Consider the following 23,080-nt stretch of genomic DNA (forward strand, 5'->3'; position numbering starts at 1 on the left):
TTATAGATACGATCATATCGTATTGACACTACATTTTATAATAATATTTTTGTGTTTCGTTGCTAATTAACATCAATCAACACTATTGTTCATCGTTGGGCAATTTGTTTGATAATTAGTATAAGGTTTTATGCTTGACTCCTCATAAGAATTGTTTATTGATCTTCTTGGTATAGATTGGTTTAACAGTAAAGCTTCATATTGGATTCTCCATATAAGAATTGTTTATTGGCATTTTGAATTTGAGGGTGTCAGTTATCAATAACCTAAACTGGTAAATTTTATTATAGTGTGATATAAATATGAAATTTTGGTACGAAAAATAATTAAATGACAGATATTAATAGTATATACGGAGTAGTATATAATAATAATAATTGCAGTTACAGTTGTCCATAATAATAATCATAAATGATAAATGTATGAAAAAGCAGAAGGCAAGATGGGGAGGTAGATAAATCGTGCACGTTCCGCACAAATACGCGACCTCTATTTCCCGAGCAGTCGGTATCGCAACTCATATGATCTTCGTGAATCCTCCTATATTGACTAACCGCTCCTAGTTGTTTGGAGTTTGGACTTTCCCATTAATGTTTCCATTTCTCTCTGCACGTACACAATCTGGATTACTCCTCTCCTACTCAGCTTTCCATATCCGTTCCACAATCAAATACACATCTCCAAATTTCCATGCGCCCGCCCGCCCGCACATTGTTTAATCGAAATTAGTTGAGTGTTTGAATTGTTCGGTGTACTTGTTGCCGCTACTTCTCCTTCACATTTCTCGTTTCGGAGTGGCGAGTCGAGGAATTACTGAACAGGGTTCAATCTCCGCCGCTCCGAAGCGTAGCTGTTCGAGAAATTGAATTCGCGAGAATTGGAAGCGCGAGGCGGTGATGGAGATCTGAATTGGAGTTTATTAGTAACTGATGAAGCCTGAAGGAAAGTACAAGTGATTAAAGAAGGTGTTATTGCTCGCCGCTAATTCCGATTTTGTATTCGTTTCAGGAGGTATTATTGGCTTTATTTTTGGCTATACTACAATGAATTCTCTTCTCCTGTGGTTGATTATGATTTTAGGAGGTTGTGTTTTTGTCCTTTTCATTTATGCTTATTTATGCTGAACTGGAGACTTTATTGAAACTCTGTAGTCTATGTATACTCTCATGCTTGGTTGTTTACTTATTATTTTTGGTTTTTGTGGGGCGTGGAGGATCATTGGTATTGTAGATCAACAGCACTCCAGGCTGATGCTAGGTTGACAATGTAATATGAAAAATTCATTTTCGTCATGTTTTCCCCAATTTAAGAAACTGTATGCCTTTCTAAGTATGTGTGTTGTGAGTTTGTTATTCCTTTTCCAGTTTCTTTGGAGCTTTCATCCTTAGCTTTATATTTGGTGATAACTTACAGATAGAAACAGTTGCAGATGATTGTATTGTAATGATGAGTATACTACACTGGAATATATGTTCATGGGCACACCTGAAAATTACAAGCTGTTGGGAATAGTTGGCACTCTGAAATCATGGATACCAAATAGGGGACAGTCTGCAAATATGCCCAGAGACTTCTGGATGCCTGATAAAAGCTGCAGAGTATGCTATGAGTGTGATTCCCCATTTACTGTTTTTAACCGTAGGCATCATTGCCGTCTGTGTGGACGGGTTTTCTGTGCCAAGTGTGCTTCAAGTTCTATTCCTGTCCCGTCTGAGGTGACCAATATAGGCCCGGAAGACGGGGAGAGGATTAGGGTCTGCAACTATTGCTTCAAGCAACAGAAGCAGGGTATAGCTATGGTTGACAATGCAACAAGTATGACAAGCCCAGGCATCAGTCCATCTCCCTCGACCACAAGTTTGGTTAGTTCACAGTCTAGCTGCACTTGTAATAGTGGCAGCAGTGTTGATTCAACTGTTTACTCAACAGGATCATACCTTCATGTGCCTTATGGCTCATGTCAGAGCTCCTCACCATTGGCTCAGACCAGTCAAGTCACGGTGAAGCAAGACCAACTATTGTCTTCAGAAAATCCATATTCTGAAAAATATGGCTCTTCCAACAGGTATTTATCCGTTTAGTGTACAAATGGGATATTCTGCTATGATATAGTTCGCAAATTTACATATCTTGAGCATCTTTTTGTGTTAGTAGATCGTTATCAGGTTCTTGCTAGTTAGCTAATACAATTTGAGTTGTATGCCATACACATGCCCTCATGCTTTTGCCTGATCTGATTTAAAAGCCAAGGTAGTTCACAGCCAGCTTCATTCTGGTAGTTTGAATATGTATATCATTATAATAACTAAATAAAGATCTAGGTTGGGGTTGGTTCCATGGATTCTGCTAGTCCATTTGCTGTTGCCGTTGCGCGATCTGATTCTTATTGTTTTATTAATTTTTCACACATTGAAGTTTTCCCATCTCTTTTGATTAATTTGTTCAACAAATGGTTTCTTTTATTGTCTTATTGCGTCATCTTTCTCAAGGTTGCATTCTTTTTCTGTCCTTTTATTTGGGTGAAAAAAGTTTTTGTTGCACAAAAGTACTCCATAGTACAACAGAAGAGGACAAAGACCTTGCCTCACATCACCAATGCAAGAGAGAAGAAATTTGAAGGATATTAATGTGATGTTGACGTTACTTTTTGTGCTTAATGAAGGCTGAGTGTACTGAAGATGCATACTCTATTGTTTTGAATTATTACTGTAATTGAGTGGGGCAAGTTTGATGATATGTTTGTAACAAGTTGAGCATTATATCCTCCAACTTGAGGGGGAGTGATAAAATATTAGTTCACCTAACATTGGCCATTTAGTAATTAGTATAAGTGCAGTTGTAATTTCTCCTATAGATAAAGAGCCTTAGCTCAACCCATGTGATTAGCTATTCACAATGTTGTCATTAATATGTTCATTATTTTTCTCAATTTTCTATCTTTACAATAAGAAGATTCAATTGATCACATAGACATTCTAATTTTATATGTGACATCTCACTGGATATTGCTCCTTTACTGATTGTTGACATGAATGCATGGTCTCTGTGGTACTAGGATTTTAATTATCCAGTATGTATTGATTACTGCTCTTATGTGGGCTTTGATACAGGAATAATGATGAGGATTATGATTACAGTGCATATAGGGTGCACTCTAACCCAAGCCAGTTCTGTACTGCTGATGTCTATTATGATGATGTTAGCTGTAATGAGGAAACCCTTGTTTGTCGCCGCTCTCAAGAAAATGTTGGAATGAACTGTTTAAGTTCTGAAATGTTACCTGAGAGCATTGAACAAAAGCACTTGGGAAGTACAGAAAAAGTTGAGGAAATAGTGGATGCAAATAATAACAGTATGGAGTATGAAGATCCCTCTATTGATTCTGTGAATAGTACAGAAAGTGAACCTGTGGACTTTGAGAACAATGGTCTACTCTGGCTACCTCCAGAGCCTGAAGATCAACAGGATGAGAGAGAAGCTCTTCTAGATGATGATGATGACAATGGTGGTGAGGGGGGTTCTACTGGTGAGTGGGGTTACTTGTCCCCTTCATGCAGCTTTGCTGATGGGGAGTACCGCAATAGGGAGAAATCTACTGAGCACAAGAGGATCATCAAAAACGTAGTTGATGGGCATTTTAAAGCTTTAATACGACAACTGTTGAAGGCTGAGAATTTGTCTATAGGAGATGAGGATGATAAAGAGAGTTGGTTGGAGATAATCACTGCTTTATCGTGGGAAGCTGGAACATTCCTAAAGCCTGATATGAGTCAGAGTGAGGGAATGGATCCTGGTGCATATGTGAAGGTTAAATGCATACCATGTGGGCATTTCACTGAGAGGTTAAATACACAGTTAAACTTTGTATTATAATACTTACATAGCATACCTAGCAATTCATCTGCAATTTTATATGTTTTCTTTCCCCCATTTGTTTTGAAGTACTAAAATCTGGTTCATTCTTTCTTAGTGCCTCAAAGTCAACAATTGTCATGCCATGTGTGACTTCTAAAATTCCTTTGCTTAATCTCTTCCTTAAGTTAAATATGTATAGTCCTGAAACAAAACAAACTTATACACACACGCAGACGTGTATGTGTATTTTGCAGTCTTAATGCCTTCTAGTCAATGTTTGTTGTGCCATGTGTGACTTCTAAAAATTCCTTTGCTTAATCCCTTCCTTAAATTAAATATGCAGTCTTCTGAAATGACAACAAAACTTATACACACCCCTAGACATCTATGCATATTTTGCTGTGTAGATATTGTTTTCTCTCAGATGAGGTTTTATATTTATGTTTAATATATATATATATATTTTTTGTTTGAGGTCAGTGTGGTTGTTAAAGGGGTTGTTTGCAAGAAAAATGTGGCTCATCGGCGGATGACATCCAAAATAGATAAACCTCGACTCCTAATCCTTGGAGGGGCATTGGAATATCAGAGGGTGACTAGCCACTTGTCAAGTTTTGATACTCTACTGCAGCAGGTATTGATTCAATCCTATCCTTTCTACATATTCCTATTGTACTAGAAAGGTCCATGAGTAATTGAGGGGAACATTTCTTTGGTTACCTGCCTTTGGCTTCTAGTTGAAGTGTCAATTTTGTTTTCTTGATTTATTATTATCTTTCCAGGAAAAGGACCATCTGATGATGGCTGTAGCAAAGATTGATGCTCATCATCCAAATATTTTGTTAGTAGAGAAAACAGTATCCCGATATGCACAAGAATACCTTCTTGCAAAGGATATATCCCTTGTTCTCAATGTCAAACGACCACTTTTACAGCGCATAGCCCGTTGTACTGGTGCGAATATTGTCCCTTCAGTTGATAATCTTGCTACTCAAAAGTTAGGGTATTGTGATTCATTTCGTGTTGAGAAGTTTGTGGAAGAGCATGGCAAGGCTGGGCATGATGGAAGAAAATTGATGAAGACATTGATGTTTTTTGAGGGCTGTCCTAAGCCATTGGGTTGTACTGTAAGTCTCGCACCACATTCTTTACATAAAGAAATTTTAAAATCACATATATGATGCTTTTGACAAGTGAACAAGTCTTCTCTAGATGTCAATATGTCATAATGGTGTATGGTATGAAGTTTGTCTTTTTTAATGTTGCCAATTGTCTAAATCTAAGTGCAATAGTAAGAAGATAATAAAAACCTATCCTACAAAATTTGTAATTGACCCCACATGTTGCATATGTGCAACCTAATACCTTACATACACAAACATATATTTTGGCAATTTTATTAACTTCTTTGCATTATACAAACCTCAGAAAGTATTTATGATAACAATATTATAAAACAAAGTATGGTGAAAATGCTGTTTCTTTGTGCCAGATTCTGCTCAAGGGTGCTAATGTTGATGAACTGAAGAAGGTTAAACATGTAGTTCAATATGGAGTTTTTGCAGCTTATCACTTGGCTCTGGAGACATCTTTTCTTGCTGATGAAGGTGCCTCTCTGCCAGATCTCCCTTTGAAGTCTCCAATAAAAGTTGCATTGCCTGATAAGCCACCAAGTAATAATACATCTATTATTTCGGTTCCTGGTTTCACTCTACCTGTCAACAAAAGTCCACAAGGTTCCCATACTGCTAGCGTGTCCTCTCAGTCAATTGCTTCATCATCATCTAATATTGCATCCGACTGTGATCAGGAGTCTTACTTATCCAAAGGTTCTTGCCCAAAATTAAATGCTGGAAGTAGATTAGATAATCTGGAACTTACTGATTCTACCACTTCCTTGGGCTATCCAAGATTTGATTTTCATGATCAAGGGTATGAGGGGAAGAACGAGGATGTTAATAAAAATGTTCCTGAAACGTTTTCAGTCCATAACACTGAAGTAGTTGGGCATGAAGATTTAACTTCTAATTGTCCTAGCAATTTAGAGTCATTGGGGAAACTAGGCAGTTTTCCTCACTTTGTTGGCACTTTACAGCATGCTAACATGTGCACTTCTGAGTTGGTGCCTCCAGAAACTGATAATAATCACATTGAGGAGCTAGAGCCTTTAAAAGAAGAGTTTACCCACTTACCTTCTGATCCTCAGAGTATTTTGGTATCCCTGTCAACACGTTGTGTTTGGAAACGAAGTGTTTGTGAACGGTCTCGTCTTTTCCGGATAAAATATTATGGAAACTTTGATTTGCCATTGGGTCGTTTTTTACGGGACCATCTGTTTGATCAGGTACTCATTGCTTATTCATATGCATTATGAGATTTGGCTTTCTAAATAAATAAATACATAAAAGTTTTCCTTTTCCAAAAACTATTGCTCTATATATGTACTCCCTTTGTCTGGACTATAGTGTCCTGCAATTCCCTTCTAGTCCATCCCTAGATGTTTATTTTTCTGAAATAAGAACCTGCTTCTTATACTCATTGTTTTGTTTTCAATGTTTTACTGCATGAAAAATTGTGCAGACCCTAATTCTATGCCTTCCAATCCAAATCTGATCACTTGTATTTTACCTTAGGCCCACCTACTTTTGGAATTCCATTTCAGCTGTATTTGGGATGAAGGTTATTATATTTTTATAGGCCTGTGGATATGTTTGCATATGAGTGTATGTGTGTATATTTGTTTATATATTTATATGCTTGTTTCTTATTAACCTCTTTCTGAATCACACATTGTATTTATTAGAATTATCGATGTCACTCCTGTGAGATGCCATCAGAAGCACATGTTCATTGCTACACTCATCAGCAAGGCAGCCTAACAATTTCTGTGAAGAAGCTTCCAAATGTAGTTTTGCCTGGAGAACGCGAAGGAAAAATCTGGATGTGGCACAGGTGCATGCAATGCCCTCGTATAAATGGTTTCCCTCCTGCAACCCGGAGAGTAGTAATGTCTGATGCAGCTCGGGGTTTGTCTTTTGGTAAATTTTTGGAATTAAGTTTCTCAAACCATGCTGCTGCAAGCAGGGTTGCTGGCTGTGGTCATTCCCTGCATAAAGACTGCCTCCGGTTCTATGGGTATACAATCTTCTTAGTTCTTACATTAATTTGACATTGTTTTCCAATTTCTATGCTCTTGTTAGTCTGGCTAGCACATAATACTTTAATGACTTGTACATTAAAGTTTAAATGCCATCTAGATGATCATGCAGCAAATAAATTAACATATGGTAAATTCTTTAAACTGTGGTATATTTCCATGCAGTTTTGGAGAAATGGTTGCTTGTTTTCGATACGCTCCAATTAATGTTCACTCTGTCTTTCTCCCTCCCCAAAAACTTGAATTTAACCATGACAATCAAGAGTGGATACACAAAGAAGTGAATGAGGTACATGAAATGCAATTTTTTCCCTTCATATATCATACTAAGTATTTTGTGTTTCACCTGCTGCTTAATATTTTCTGAGAATAGGTTTGCAGTTGGGCAGAAAGTCTGTTTGTTGAGGTGTTCAAAGCTCTTCACAAAATTTCAGAGCAAATCTCTGTGAAAGATGGAGCCAAAGCACAAGATTCAGGTCACCGAATTGCTAAACTAGAGAGAATATTAGAGAAGGAGAAAAAGGAATTTGAGGTATTCTCTACAAAAAAGACTGCTCGCTCCTTTTTCATTTTTTACAGACTGCGGTTTATTGTCTGCATTTCCTGGGAACAACAATGTAGCAGGAAATTTGATCCTTCTGACCTTTGTTATGGTTTTGAATAGCAGTGGTTACCTCTTGAAGGACATTACGTATACCATTTTTTAAAAAAATTATTACAAAAAAGGGGAAAATAATAAAGGAGGAAATGACAGATGCTTTATTAATAGTATCCTCATCTCCTGCAGCGAGGTAGAGATAGAGAGTGGTAAAGAGAATATATTCTTACACAAACAACTAAAGTGAAAAAAACTTTTCATTCACTTCACCACTTCACCACCCACCACTCTGTCTTGCCATAACATACTATTGTGTACTTCTGTTGCATTTATATTGTAGTATATCCAAAAAGAGAACACGTTTATAAATATGGTTGCAATGTAATTCCATTTTGTAACATAGAGCCCAGACAAAATTGTTTCTAATTTGATAGGTTTAGATTTAATTGACAAAATTAAAAACATTGGAAAGAATTACAAATTTTAGAAAACATTTGGATAATTGGTGCTATTAGGACCTTTGCCTTTCTAATGCATAATTGATGGCGGAAAGTGTAAAGGTCTCAAAATTATAGGATGAGATGGGGCTTAATTTTAGTTCCAGTCTAGAATTTTGTCCTTTGAGCAATTGATTTGACACTGTGGACATGCTGCAGAAAGTACTGTGCTACTAAGTACTAACAGTTTTGGAATTTAGAACTGGCAATAGACATCTATATTATATCTCTTTTAGATTCTAAATATAAGAATGGATAGTTATTTTTGAACATATGATGCTAATTACTGCTGCAAGGGTAAATGCATTTTGCAAAGAAAATAATACTGGCTCTATGACTGATGATTCATTTGCTTTAAGGAATTGTTAGGAAAAGTGCTCACTGGAGAAGTTAAAGCTGATGAGCCTTCAGTTGATGTTCTTGAAGTTAATCGTCTAAAAAGGGAATTAGTGCTTCTTGCTTACCTCTGGGACCAACGTTTGGTACATATTACTAGTCCTGATCATAAAGACTTCCAATCTTTAAGTGATTCAGCTCCAAAAGTGAAGGAGAAGCCCTTCAACTCTACTGATAGTCCTGCCGGGAGGAATGAAATTTCCTGCCCTGGAAAAGGATTTAATAGTTCAGGTTCCTTTTTACAGAATACAAAGTCTGATATAGGTGGATGTGGGCAGCCTCTTGATGGCCACAAAACAATGCATCATATGGATCAGAACCAAAGTCATAGGAAGGAACTTGATGTTTGCCGTTCTTCTAGCACAAACATCAGTGATCAAAGCAATCAGGAGCCTGGGAAAAATATGAAACAAGTTCACTCAGAGGAGCAGTTCCCTGTTATGGAAAATCTGTCTGATACTCTTGATGCTGCATGGACTGGTGAAGGGCAGTCTGCTTCTAAGGATAGTTCTACACCTCCCATGGATTCCTCTAGTTCCATTAAAACCCCAGCAGCATCAAGTGTTTTACAGTCTGATGACGTGGACTATCAGACCTGGTTGATGTCACCTTTTCTAAGTTTCTACCAGTCATTCCATAAGAATTTTAGAAACTCACAAAAGCAGGGTAACTTGAGCGAGTACAATCCTGTCTATATCCTCTCATTTCGGGAGCTGCTACATCAAGGCGGTGCTAGGCTGCTTTTGCCTGTGGGTGTTAATGACACTGTTGTGCCTGTTTATGATGACGAGCCAACTAGTGTTATATCATATGCTCTTGTATCAACAGATTACCATATTCAAATGTTGGAGGCATCTGAGAGAACTAACAAAGTAGAATCCCCGGTTTCCCTGCCCTTTATAGATTCGTTCAGTTTACTTTCTCTTAACTCATTTGATGAGGTAATTTCAGAATCTCTAAGAGGTATTGGCTCTACCGATGAAAGCAACCTATCCAGTTTTAGCTCTCAAAGCTCCTCAAGTTTAGACCAACATTTGTACACTAATGCTTTGCAAGCCCGCATTACTTTCTCGGTTGATGGTCCTCGGGGAAAAGTGAAGTATGCAGTCACTTGTTATTATGCCAAGCAATTTGAGGCCCTAAGAAAGGCATGTTGTTCCTCCGAATTGGATTTTGTTCGTTCTCTCAGCCGATGTAAAAAATGGGGTGCTCAGGGTGGGAAAAGTAAGGTCTTCTTTGCAAAAACCTTGGACGATCGATTTATCATTAAACAGGTTACAAAGACAGAGTTAGAGTCATTTATCAAATTTGCTCCTGCTTATTTTCAATATTTATCTGATGCAATTGCAATTAAGAGCCCAACTTGCCTGGCAAAGATCTTGGGCATATATCAGGTATTAGCCCGTTATGAATGGTTATTTTTATTTCAATTATAAAGTACCTGCTCTACTTTTTGTTGTCTTCGCAGTTTAATTTTCTTGTTACATTTTCAATTTTATTCAAATCTTTCGACTTGTCACCTTTTTGTTTTCTAAAGGTCTCTGCAAACTGATTTCTCTTCCAAATAAAAAATGTTTTTCAACTTCTTTTTATTGATTGATTTGTTTTGATCTCTCATCTTTTGTTTGTTTATTTTCTCAGGTTACATCAAAGCATCTTAAAGGGGGGAAAGAATCAAAAATGGATGTTTTGGTAATGGAGAATCTTCTATTTAGGCGAAACATCACAAGACTTTATGACCTCAAAGGATCTTGTCGATCCCGATATAATCCAGATTCAAGTGGAAGCAATAAAGTTCTGCTTGATCAGAACTTGATTGAATCAATGCCAACTTCCCCAATATTCTTAGCACCCAAAGCAAAGAGGCTATTGGAGAGAGCTGTTTGGAATGATACTGCATTTCTTGCTGTAAGTTCTGATTCCTGTCTTTGTTAATAATCATTCTCTCTAGTATAAATGTTATCACCTCTGTTCTCCCTGTTGGTTTGCCAAGAATATATGTGCATCAGATTTTATGGTCCCCCCCGCGGGGTTCTCTCATTCCTCATCACTAGATTCTCGTTGCAGTTCATTTGTTGATAGACTGGTGTTTTGTGCACCCTTTTTACATGCTAGTTCTGATTTGTTGTCTTATTCATGGCACCGCAGTCAATAGCTGTAATGGACTATTCACTATTAGCTGGTGTGGATGAGGAAAAGCATGAATTGGTGGTCGGTATTATTGATTTTATGAGACAATATACATGGGACAAGCATCTCGAGACTTGGGTGAAAGCTTCTGGAATCCTGGGCGGACCTATGAACGCTTCTCCAACAGTGATTTCTCCAGAGCAATATAAGAAGAGATTCAGGAAAGCAATGACTGCTTATTTCCTAACGGTACCAGATCTGTGGTCTTCATCAGCAATGGTTTCCGTTCCATCTCAGTCCAACTTAAGCGAGGCAAACTCCTCTCAAACTGGGGAGTCCTTAGAATGATTAGCGTGAAGCTTGGAACATTCATTTCAAGCTCGCAAGAGGTAGGTTTCTTAGAATATATTTAGTTCCGTCTGCTTTTTTATGCCTTCAGCTTCATAATTTGTGCACACTGAGGCTGTTTTCGTGCCCACGAAATTTGTGTTCTTTCTCTGTATTTAGTATATATATATATATATATATATATATATATCCAGTCTTAGTTGATGCAAACATAGGTTGAGGTGAGCAGGGTTTGAATCTCTTCATTTAGCGTAGGGTTAAGGCCAGCTCATAGGCTCTACTTTTTTTCTTTTTTTGCCATAAGAATCCTCTATTCATTTTGTCTTATGTTAATTGTTAATTGCCAATATTTCACCTTGTTAAATTCATTCCTTATCCATAACAATTTCATTTCGTCCCTCTAAATGCAACATGAATCCTTTCTGAAAATACCTACCTGAAATGGCACTCATGCAGAGAATAACCAAAACTGAAAATTTTCGCATTTAAATTCATTTTATATAGCTTTTGAGAATTCTGTGTCAATCAAATGAATGCACGAGACTAAGAACTAGCAGATAGTTTATTACCCTCTACTACATTTATAAGACATTCAAAACCACAAGCATTGAGATCCATTGGCAGTCTGCTACACAATTCTACTTTGATACTTGAATATGAACTTATCCTAGCTACTCTATAACATCAATAATACATATCAAAAAACTTGTAAAACTCTGGGAAAACAAATGCCTCACTGTTTCCTCGCTGGGGTAATAAATTGAATAATCGGACCTCTAATTCTCTATCATACAGAGCTGGTGGTTCTTTGTGATGATGAAAAATACTGCAAGGGGCAAAACATATAGGTTTATATATAGTTTTTACTCGTGAAAGGGTCCTTCCATGCTGAATCTGTGCCGAAACTGGTGCCTCTATGTGTGGACAGTATGGTATCATTACATTACAGGAGGCTGTCAAGTTTTACTTCCAGATCCTCTAATGAGATCATATTCAAAATATTTTGTGTGTCCTCTGGTGAATACTCTTTTTTCAGAAGTGATAATACTTGAGAATATGCTTCAATGATATTAGTCCTGCAAGGCAATCGAAATATGAATGACTAAAGTATCCAAGCAAAAGAATCGGAGTTAACCAATTTTATTCATCTTACTTTATTGGTTTGAAAAGTATTGCACGTGTAGATGGGTTCTGTAGATAAAGCCTCATCTTTTCCAAAACCCTAGGCAAATCTTGATCAATCGCTGCATTAACCTGGTTTAAAAGACATCATATTGTAAAACAAAGGGAGAAGATATAAGGCAATAATCATCTTGTGTCTAAGAGAGAGAATACTGATTTACACACAATCTCCATGAAGCCATGGTGTTGCCTTCCTTTTGTTGTATATTAAGGTTGTCTTTTTCTTTTTGCAGGATGGGGGCATCATATATAAAAATTAAATAAATAAAACAGGCAAATAACCATACGTACCTTTTGAAGAATTTCAGCAATCTTTTCCATAGAAGCAAAAGCTTGATCCTTGAGGGGCTTTGCAATTGCAGATTCAGTCTTTTGATTTTGACTACCAGATAGTGCAACTTTAACAGCAGTAACCTTCACAGACAATTTTGATATACCTAGTTAAAGACCTTTTCTTTGTCAATGAAATATAGATTTCATCATTTCCATTAAGGATCTTAATTAATTTGTGAAGGGGGTCCCTTATCTAATCCTTGTTGTCTTGCTATTTACAGTTAACTGCTGGTTGTATCACCCCAAACCTATTCAATAAACACGGCCCAAAAGAGACCTCTACAACTTTCATGACAAAAGTTAAGGAAATTCACCTAATTTTTATTCTAAACTAAAAGATGGTCTTCCAAGGTGTAAGCACATTTTTATACCATTAAGTATACTCAATTAGTAACACAGAATATTGGTGCAGAGATAAGTAGTTTTCAGACATTTAATTTCTCAAGTCAATCCTATATTTATGTATGATAAGTCATTCTCTACTCTTGGCATGTTTCCTTTCACTTCCAAATAACCAAGAAACAAGGTAGAACTAACCTTGGTAACAAAAGAAAGCAAGGGCTCCACAATTTGCTTAGTGACTGACATAATGAACTCCTCACAAGTAGATTTTAGGCTTTTCTCCAGTTCCTGCAATTAGATGGATTCAACCACAAGATAAAATGCTCAAGAGATGGTATTCATGAATACAATAGTAACAACCAAGTTTCATGTTTTGAGTGCACATAAACTCGTGCAAGAGTACTTCAATGTGTTGAAATAAACCAAAATGATGAAAGTACACAAAAAAGTTAAACTTATATGAATTGGATCAGCATTACATATAAGATAAAACTGTTCACTACAAGTCAAGGCATTTTATGAATATAAGTTTTATTAAGCAACTTTAGTTCAGCACACTAAACCTACTTATTTTCAATTTAGCAATAACAGCTCAAGTAAGCCTTCACTGAACCATTGAGGAAGTTGACACCACAAAGGCACAAACTTCTTTTCGATTTCTCTAATATGTGACAATTGACACCAGAAATAAACTATTATTCTGAACGTCTGAGTGGAAAATACTTTATCTCATAAGAAGAGAGGCAAGGAGAGGGGTAAGGGGGAAGGAGGGTGTGGGTGAAACATACCTTCTTGGCATCAACTTGGCTTTCCAAAACTCGTGGAGACAACGTCCTTGCCAATGAAGTTGATCTTGACCAATCAAAAATTGATGCCTGTCCCCTAAGAATCCGCCTGAGTTGTTCCTGGATAAATGGAATAATTGCCAGCCAGTGAGCAAGACTAAACAATTTCTTTACAGTTGGAAATGAAGCCAACAGAAAATGCAAATGTAGAGCATTCTGTCTCACATATTTAACAGACTCATGAGTCCTTTCACAACAGGGAAATGTTTAACAGCATCATAACTACTGAAATTTCAGATTCTTAGATTTATTATCCTCTGTTTTTCAGAATTACAAGTATGGAGATTATCACACACTATCTACTCCTTACTAGAGTTCTTTTAACTATAATATCATATCAAATATTTAAATTGTGTTTTTGGCACTATTGTTGCCCAGTCCCAAAAGAAGTAAAAGACATGTTTTGCCACAAACATTTATACAAGACATAAAAGAACAAGTTATTTTTGGGGGCAGGAGAAAAAACAGGCATTAGTTGAATTCAGTGAAAAAAAATCAGCATCTCCAGTTCTAGATAGACTTGGGTTAGAAATCATGGAAAAACCAAGTTGTCCAATTCTCTTTACTGCAGAAGAAATGAAATGTGCACAGGAAGATGGCATTAAAACTTAAAAGGACATCACACTTTTGGTTCAATGTGCACAGGAAGATGGCATTAAAACTTAAAAGGACATCACACTTTTGGTTCAATGTGCACAGGAAGATGGCATTAAAACTTAAAAGGACATCACACTTTTGGTTCTTAGAAAATAATAGACTTTAAGAAACAGCATTTACTCTCAAGGCCCAGAAAAAAGCAGTGCACCAGCCAGAATATGGCAGCAAAAATCAGAAAATAAATTCTGACAAAAAAAAAAAAACAAAAAAAAAAAAAAGACTTTGTTACTAACCAATAAATGTGAAAAATCAAGCTCCTTGTGCGTGACCGAGAATTCAATATCAAATGGTGCAATCTGGAAAGAAATTTATGTCAAAAAAGCTGAAGTTCTGTAAGGAATTTCATGATTAAAAGCTAGAATAACACCTGCTCCCTTAGGATAAGAAGATGCTTTATTAGGAACAGTTGCCCATCCATCAGAGATGATCTCTTTATAACAAGTTTGCTAGCTTTCTGAAGCAACAAAAGGAATTAGTAATGGCAAACAAAATGCAAACTAGAATGAAGTGTTGCATATTACAGGAGGACCAATTATCACAAAAGAAGTACCAATAAAATATCCTAATCTTATTGTTCTGTGTCTGTGACTCGGAATACACGGGTCCTAACGAATTTCAGACTCCAAAGTTTAGTTAAATCATAAATGAAAAGTATGGCTTACTTGAATGGATAGAGAGCACACTTCTACTGCTTCCTGATGAAGAAAATAAATTGAAATGACAATTAAGAGAAATTCTCTCAAGATAGGGGAAAGTTTAGCAAGAGAACTACCTACTTACCTGTGCCAAACCAGTGAAAACGGCTGGCTCTAGAGAATTATACAGCTTTGACAGGCAAGATACAGTTTTCTCCAGGGGAGGGTACCACATTTTGATTGCATTTTGATCAGCCAGCAACTGAATTTTTCAGATAAAAAATTATTAGACTATATTTACTCATGGGACTAGATAAGCGGGTTATGGGTCTTGCCTGGGTACATTTTAAAATTTACTAGATTTTATATGCATTTGGAGGATATGTATCAGGATTATCACTTTGTTGTCCATCATCCATCTATATAGGAACCTTAGTAAGGACTAAGCAGCTGCCCCCTATTCCAATCTTTTTTCACTTTGGTTGGTGTGACTGAAGAGAGATCAATGATCATTTGAAAGGATTCAGATGCATCAAGTAACTTTGAGACTAATTTTTTAGAACCTTTTTTGGGCGGGGGATGCCGTCCCCGTCCCCGGCGGGGATGGGGAAATTCTCCCCATCCCCGCCCCCGTTCCCCTAAAAAATTCCCCGAACCCGCCCCCGTCGGGGCGGGGATCGGTTTTCCCCGTCGGGGGCAGGTTGAATTGCCATCCCTAGGTGGAACAAAAATCTCCTAACAGTGTTATCACATTGACAGATATTATGGAGAAGCTCAAACCAGTATGGTAGAAGAGTAAGGATGCTTGAGTAATGACTGCACTGGACAAGGGAAGTACTCCCCTTGGTTCATCATCAATAGACAATTAAATTAGGGCATTAAAAAAGCTGCATCACAGGGTAGGATGGGGACACAGGATAGAGAAAAGATCCATGTGGCAGAAAACTCTTGGATGCTCTATGTTATGTTTAGTTTTTTTTTTTTAAGAAAAAATAAAGAACTTTAGAAGATGGCATTTGAGATGACTGTCCTCATCCACTAGCAAAATATTTGGTGTAGAAGCAAAACAAGCAAGAGTCCAAGAATCCAACTACAAACTCCATATGTGAGAAAATATGATAAGAGCATAGCACTTACAGCTGCTTCTGCTTCTGAGTTTGTTTCAGCTGATGGCTCCAACTTTCTAGGGTAATCCAAATCCTCATCCACAAGAAAATAATTTGCAATCTGTCAAAGAATTAAAAATCTAAGGGGATTGCAAGCATAAGCTGATTTGAAGTATTAGCTAGAGAAGGTCTCTTCTCTGCTCAAGTTGATAGTGCATGGTGAGCAAATTTTCATGCAGAAGGATACATTAAAATGCCAATAGGAGAATTGCAATATTAAAACATTGTGGATTTATAAGAAATGAAAAATGATGCACAGAAGAAATTGCACCAAATGGCTGAAGATACAATGTGAATGTAACTGAGATATCTACCTCGTCGCGAATATATGTACGGGCACGAAAAGTCAATCGTTCATGAACATCTGCTAAAACTCTGTCTAATGTTGGACGTAGCCCAGCTAATGACTCACCCCGCCTGCTTACTTGTTCTTCTAGAACTTCGACTTTAAGGATATCAACCAACTCACAAAGAACATCAAGATTTTTTTCATGGATAAGTTTTGGTCGTAATGTATCATACAAGTATGTACACCTGCAAGATGTTGCACGCAATTGAACAGGAAAGTGTAAACAAGTGAAGATAAGAGGAGATAGGTCATGACAATATAAATGAAAAGTTGGCAATAGACTAACCAAAGGATATACTCTTGTAGTATCTAGCACCAAGCCACCAAGTGAACAAGACAATGCTATTTAATGCAGAGTATGAAGAGATTTAATGTACAAAATTTTAAAAATATTAACTGAAAATATATATTAGTGGTAAGGTAACTTTTTAAGTCATAATGATTAAAAGGTCTCCGTGACCCTCATAGTTTTGAAAGCCTAAACAGGTATGAATACTAGATTAGGTGCTTGATTATCCCAGCTATATTAGAGCTCATCTGCTCTGAAAAGTAGAAGTTGGGCTAAACAGTAAAAATATAAAGATTTTTTTCAAGCCAGATAAGAGGAAAAGACCTTTTTCAATAAGCTGCAAAGTGAAGGATTTCAAAAAAGCCTGTTTTTGAAGAAGCCATCAAAAGATGCACTTAATCTAACCTATCAAAGCAAATATGATTTCAAGTTGTTAAAAGTTAAAAACAAAAAAAATAAAAATGTTCATTTGAGTCATTTTCATTATTAACATATTTAATAGGTATAAATCAATTAATTTGAATCATCCTAATAAATGGCACCGGTGCCTGAAGAACAAAAAATGTAGGATGAATGGGAAATAGAAACACCATGATGCAGGTCAACAACACACTAGGAGGAAAGCAAGTTCAGGAACCTAGTTTGCTAGGAGTTAATAAGTTTAGGAACCTAGTTTGCTAGGTGTTAATAAGTTCAGGAACCTAGTTTGCTAGGTGTTAATAAGTTCAGGAAAGCATCAATGGACAAAGAGCAGAAGATATCCCAGTTTGCTATATTGCTAACATTTGTCATTAAGTTACAGAGTTTTCACAATTTTTTGGTCTATTAAGATATTTCATTACTTTCTTCTAGTTTAAACTCCAACAAACCCTTGGAAACATTGTAAGGTTATCCTTTTGCTCACACTTTTTTTGTTTTCTCCTATCCCATACCAAAGGCAAAGAAGACGTAGGTGCAGAAGAAACTCCAAGAAAATTAATATAACTCACAGAGGATCTGTTAGAGGAGCCAAACTTGAAATATCCTCTGATGATGATGGGAAAAAGTGTTTGAACAGTTGGTGCTCAAGCTGACAGACCTGCATTTAAAAGCTTCAAATACTTTTGAAGAATAATAGTTGACTTTTACCCACTATTGTCCTATGACTCCTATCCCCAAGAAGGTTCCTTAAAGCAACATTTAGAATCATGAATCAATTTGACAGAAATAAGTACATTAAATATATAAAAGCTCTGATAGATTCTAGAAGTCTGCTGCAACCCAGTCTAATTACAAACTCATACTTGCAATATTAGCTAAATTATGTGACGCTACCAGCATGTTTATTTATTTAGGTAATTGAAATTTTGAAGTATGTGCATTAAAGCAACATTTAGAATTGATTTGTCTCCTTTCAAAAAAAGAATTGATTTGTCAAAAAGAAATAAATGAAAATATAGACAAGCTCTGTAATATTCCTAGAAAATCTGCTGTAGTCCAGGATCAGAATATCTGATTACAAACTCAGACTTGCAGTGTTAACTAAATCATTTATTTTATTTATTTTGGCAAGTGAAAATACCTGCATTAGATATGCACAACCAGATCTAGTTAGTGATGGTAATGCCTCTTTCTTGGAGAATTCAGAGATACGCTGCTGAACTATGCTTCTTATCTGAGGAACAGAATACAAACGGCTACTTGTTAAAAGGAGAAAAAATGAAAAATTACAGCAGAACTTGTCAAACAAAAAATACAGTCAGCATATGAAAAGGCAACTATCTGCTTACCAAGGAGAGCCGCTGCTCACAATAAAGTTTGTGGCATTCTTCAAGAATTTGAACATACTCTTTTCTGGGTGTTCTACTTTCAATTTCCTCCAACACTGGCTTAAGCTGCAGAAAACAAGACCATTTTTCTCATCATTTGAGAAATGTCAATCCAATTTTAGCTCTTCTGCTCATAGAGGAAAATACCTCATTTGCTGCTGCTTTGAAGCGGACATAAGTTACAGATGCCTCTACTCCTTCAGAAACAACTGCATTGCTACCACCACTGCTTCGAATTGAGGCTTGCACCTATTGCAATTAATTAGACAACCATTACAGATCCACTGAAATAAAAAGAATACAATATGTATAAACAGAAAACTCAAATGAGCTGTACCTGCGAAGAGGTGCTTTTAAGAACTGAAAGAACATGTGATCGAATCATACCAAGAGCTCGAGACTGTTGCAAAAAGAAGAATAAGGGGAATAAAATTTAGATGTATCCAAGTCTGTTTTATAGTTTAAAAAAACATTCTCACGAGTACCTGAAGTTGTCGAAACTTGACCAAGTAAACATTGCATTCAGCATATTGTGGATTACTCTCGACATACCTGCAATCAAGCAGAGTGAAAAGCAAATAATAATTATATATCCACACATACTACAATATAATAATACTTGAGCGAACTGATCAACTAGGTCCAAGCAAGGAGGTTTAGGTTCAGGAAATTTGGTATAAGGCTCTTGCTTTGAAAATGGCCATCACACTTTCCATCAGAACCCTTGGTACAGAGATATGAAGGGTAAATATAACATCCAAAAGAACAGATAGGGATACAGGGCTGCTTTCAAAGCCACTTATTCAGGCCTTAGGAAATATATTTCAAAGTACCACTGGTATGAGCAGTACCACGGGGAGTAATCCATATATTCATAAATGTTGATACTACACAGATATTTTACTTAAAAAAATAAAAAATAAAACTGCAGTAACTTACGTTATGCACTCATCCAGTCTTTTGAGCAATGGAAGAAAATTTGAGTTAGCAACATTCATGCTTGGAGAATAAAAACTGGTAGCAACCTGTAGAAGTGTACATCAAGGAAGCCATGTGACTAAAATTAGGAAAAACTCTGGCATCATGATATTCAATTTCTATATATGAAATTAACATATTATTGACTAGTAAATCATAAGTTCTTCCCATTTCAAAATTTGGATTTTCTAAACAAGTAAAATTTGGATACTCTCTTGTTGGGCTTAGTTCTTCTCTAACATATACCTCAACATGGATAACAAGCATCGATTTCATCATTAACTTCACCTTAGCCACGTCTAATACAAAACTATAACTGAACTTATCAATATCTCAATCACGCTGCTTTTTGCTGTAGAACAACATCAAGTGATGCAATAATATTGAGGTAAATTGAAATGAAACCTTACATTCTCCAATTCATCAAAGTAGCTGAGTTTACTGTGAAGTGATTCTGCGAACTCAATTAGTTTCTGCTTCTCTATAAGCTACAAAAGAAACAAAAGATTGTATAATGTATCTTACTGTTTTACCTCATGTGACATAAATGTCGAACTTTTCATATTCATTGTTTTTGACAGGTGTACGATTACAAATTGAAGAGAAGATAAGAAAAAAGATACAAAGTAAACAATGTCAAGAGATCCTAGTTTAAATCCCACCTCTTAAACATAGAAAAATAGAACATGTCTGAACTATTTTTGGGTTTATTATAAGCCAATAAGAATTTTAACCCCAAAACTCAATATCATAAGGGTGGCATTGCATCCACCAAGATTATCCACTTGAAAATCACATTCCTGCATCCTGGCAATTTTATATTTAAGCCTCATTTGTAGGAAGGAAATAAATATTAACGACTAAGGACTGCACCCATTGGAAACTGAAGGTGGCATTCATGACAATTTTACACCTATGACACCATATTGGAAACTTCCTCAAATTTAATAAGTCAGGTTTTCAGATTTTCTGAGTGTTCTAAATGCATGAAAAGCAATTCTAATAGGTAAAGCTTAATCTCGTCTGAGTTTCAAGGTTTCCTCTATTCCAACTCAAATCTCTTCTTTGGCTCTCTAATATTTAAAATGAAAACAAACATATGGTATTTTTTAGGGCCTAGAGAAAGATTTGCTTACCAGTCTATCACATGCATCATGAAGAGTCTTAGTCTTTGTTGCCACTGCTTGATGCTGCAGTTGTAGTGAACTGAAGAATTCAAGTGTTTCATCCACCTAAAAGGAAGCCATTTAGATAATCAGGGTAGAAACCAATTGACAAAAGAAAAGATATAGAACCAAGATGTGAGTGACTGAGTGAGAGCAGATATCTTCCTTTATTTTTTTGTTTGTATCTGCTTTTAATCTCTTTACCTGATGAAGTATTCCATCACATGTTTGTATCTGCTCAGTCAAGTTGTTAACATAATGCTGATACTTCTCTTCTGTCTAGAACACAGAACAAAACAGACGTAGTGGTGGGCATGTGACAAGTGTTATGCTAAAAAAGAAACTGGACAAAGCAAGCAAAGGCCAACCTCTGATTTCATGGCTGCCTCAAGATCCATAAACCATTTGTAGAACTGTTTTATATAAATTACACAGAACAAGGTATAAGATAGACAATAGATCAAACAGTACTTATGGCTAGGAAGAGAAATTTTAAAGTTTAATATATGCATACTGGTTGAGGAAAAGGGGAACACCACAACTAATCCCTCACCTGATTGGTGTTGACCAAGACAGTCTCAATGGCCCCACCATCCTCCATAGCATTTTGCTTTGCTGAATTGGAGAAACCATTGTGGTGTCCAAGAGCATGATCCTGAGACTTGAAGTCAATAATACAGTTCAATGATCAATGAAATTGGAACATACAAGGGCGATCAATGAAGCAAGTGAAGGAGGCTGGTTATCTCACCAAATTGGCAGGAAAAGGTCGCTCTGCAACGGCATGAGAAAGTGACTGAATAGCTGCTTGCTGCTGCTCTGTCAATGGAGCATTCTATAAGAAAAAAATTAGCAATTGCATTCAAATATGCCACATCAATAGCTTGAACTTATAACAGGCAGATCAGTTTTTAGCTTGCTTACAAACAAACAAAAATAATGCTAAAAGTAAAGCTACTATCAAATAAACCTCAAGATGCAGCCAGAACAAATCGTTAGGTCAATTACAGAGTGATGAATTAGAATGTATTGTATTATCATATGATTGCTTCGCCATTTTGTTATCCAACATTACAATGAAGATAAATAGATTTCTACTCCACCAGAGAGGATCAGATCAGATCAGATGAGTGGAAGGACCAGATCCGAAAAACAAACCAGAATGTATAAGAAAAACCTATCGCAACGAAATGGACAAAGCCAGAGGCATAGATCAAAGCAAATTTCAGTAATTAACATTGCATTCGCGTAAAAATCACATTAGATCAGGAACGGCGGGAAATTGAGAATGGAAACAAGCTCATTTCATCAAATGGAGGATAGAATTGAATGATACCTGTTCCCAAGTAGAAGCGAAGTTGTATCCTTTGGAAATGGCTTCCGACTTGGGTACAACTGCGGTCCCTGCCGCTTTAGTCGTCGCCATTTTCCTTTTCTCTACTACGGAGGCAGCTCAATTTACGTCTTAGATTTAGTGGAACATTCACGTAGCAAACACGTAATACAGATATAGAAGCAGAGAGCAGCTGCAGTGTCACCACTCTGTTTCTATCCACCCGGGAAGGTCGGTCGGTTTGCACTAAAACGAAGAGTACAAACCAGTATGTTCTCCGGACGCTCAAACCAGTACCTTCTCCGGCGGGTTTACGGCAGTTTTCGGTAATTTTATTACGAAGAAGAAGAGGTTGGAATACTTGGAATGGGAAAAACGGGTTGCCGGTTGGAACGAGAAGATCTCTTTTCTCCCATTTTTATTTCTATTTTTTATATTAATCTGAAACTACTTAAGTATCCTTGGGATAATTTTTTGGAGTTTTATTACATGGACTTTCAAATTTTACTTCTTAAATTTTATTGTTGATGAGGTGCATGCTGATAATCTACTTTTTTATGTGAGTCCCGATACAAACTTTTACATCAAGATTTTGTGTGTTAAAGTAAAAGTTACGAGTAAAAATGAAAATACACATAATATTTTTTAATTTTTCGTCATACATAATCACATATCACATCACATTACATTACATATACAAAATAGCAACATCAAATACTGAATACCGTACCCAAAAGTCAGGAAATTTAATTTTTACTAACATTCTTTCGATCAAGATTGTTGAACAAAAAATTACACAAATAAAAAGTATTATATATAATTGTACTTCAACTCTATAACATCGGCATTAATATGGGGGACAATCCCAACAAAGTTGGTAGGGCGATTAATTTAATAATTATAAGATTCTAAGTTCAACTTTATGTAGGAACTGCCTATTAAATTTTTAGTTTCAAACAGTCTACTATAAGTAATCTAAATTGATTTATTTCATTGTAATTTTTTGTTAACTATAA

At 36.4% G+C, this 23,080-nt stretch overlaps 2 protein-coding genes and 1 long non-coding RNA gene across 8 annotated transcripts; 1 reads left to right on the plus strand and 2 right to left on the minus strand.

Annotated features, from left to right (window-relative positions):
• The first annotated feature begins 436 nt into the window (after nt 1–436).
• LOC109187769 (1-phosphatidylinositol-3-phosphate 5-kinase FAB1B-like) lies at nt 437–11,371 on the plus strand. 4 transcript variants are annotated; one of them, XM_019338078.1, is made up of 12 exons: nt 437–1,011; nt 1,365–2,065; nt 3,111–3,842; nt 4,336–4,489; nt 4,638–4,982; nt 5,348–6,199; nt 6,659–6,990; nt 7,178–7,301; nt 7,386–7,544; nt 8,467–9,897; nt 10,145–10,411; nt 10,652–11,371. In XM_019338078.1, exons 2-12 carry the CDS (start codon nt 1,470–1,472, stop codon nt 10,979–10,981), a joined length of 5,322 nt encoding a protein of 1,773 aa, XP_019193623.1. In that variant the 5' UTR covers nt 437–1,011; nt 1,365–1,469; the 3' UTR covers nt 10,982–11,371. The 4 variants fall into 4 exon arrangements, with proteins under 4 accessions (XP_019193623.1, XP_019193622.1, XP_019193625.1 ...); XM_019338077.1 differs by having other exon boundaries at nt 1,414–2,065; XM_019338080.1 differs by having other exon boundaries at nt 1,424–2,065.
• LOC109187773 lies at nt 1,977–7,149 on the minus strand. The gene is made up of 3 exons (XR_002055310.1): nt 7,138–7,149; nt 2,579–2,583; nt 1,977–2,215 (listed from the first exon to the last, which is right to left on the minus strand). It is a non-coding gene; the product is annotated as an uncharacterized LOC109187773 (long non-coding RNA).
• A 115-nt stretch (nt 11,372–11,486) lies between the features above and the next one.
• Nucleotides 11,487–22,465, minus strand: LOC109187770 (conserved oligomeric Golgi complex subunit 3). 3 transcript variants are annotated; one of them, XM_019338082.1, is made up of 25 exons: nt 22,068–22,465; nt 21,483–21,566; nt 21,285–21,386; nt 21,100–21,144; nt 20,936–21,010; nt 20,702–20,797; nt 19,976–20,053; nt 19,527–19,612; nt 19,073–19,139; nt 18,925–18,987; nt 18,735–18,836; nt 18,549–18,653; nt 18,341–18,433; nt 17,769–17,857; nt 16,456–16,675; nt 16,113–16,202; nt 15,121–15,237; nt 15,003–15,035; nt 14,708–14,794; nt 14,574–14,636; nt 13,627–13,743; nt 13,034–13,126; nt 12,455–12,577; nt 12,135–12,235; nt 11,487–12,057 (listed from the first exon to the last, which is right to left on the minus strand). In XM_019338082.1, the coding sequence occupies exons 1-25, from the start codon at nt 22,155–22,157 to the stop codon at nt 11,925–11,927; spliced, it is 2,352 nt and encodes a 783-aa protein (XP_019193627.1). In that variant the 5' UTR covers nt 22,158–22,465; the 3' UTR covers nt 11,487–11,924. The 3 variants fall into 3 exon arrangements, with proteins under 3 accessions (XP_019193627.1, XP_019193626.1, XP_019193628.1); XM_019338081.1 differs by having other exon boundaries at nt 21,285–21,392; XM_019338083.1 differs by having other exon boundaries at nt 21,285–21,392; nt 21,483–21,550; nt 22,068–22,170.
• Nucleotides 22,466–23,080: the final 615 nt, after the last annotated feature.

Source organism: Ipomoea nil, unplaced genomic scaffold, assembly GCF_001879475.1.
Source record: "Ipomoea nil cultivar Tokyo-kokei standard unplaced genomic scaffold, Asagao_1.1 scaffold1421, whole genome shotgun sequence".
Lineage (NCBI taxonomy): Eukaryota > Viridiplantae > Streptophyta > Magnoliopsida > Solanales > Convolvulaceae > Ipomoea > Ipomoea nil.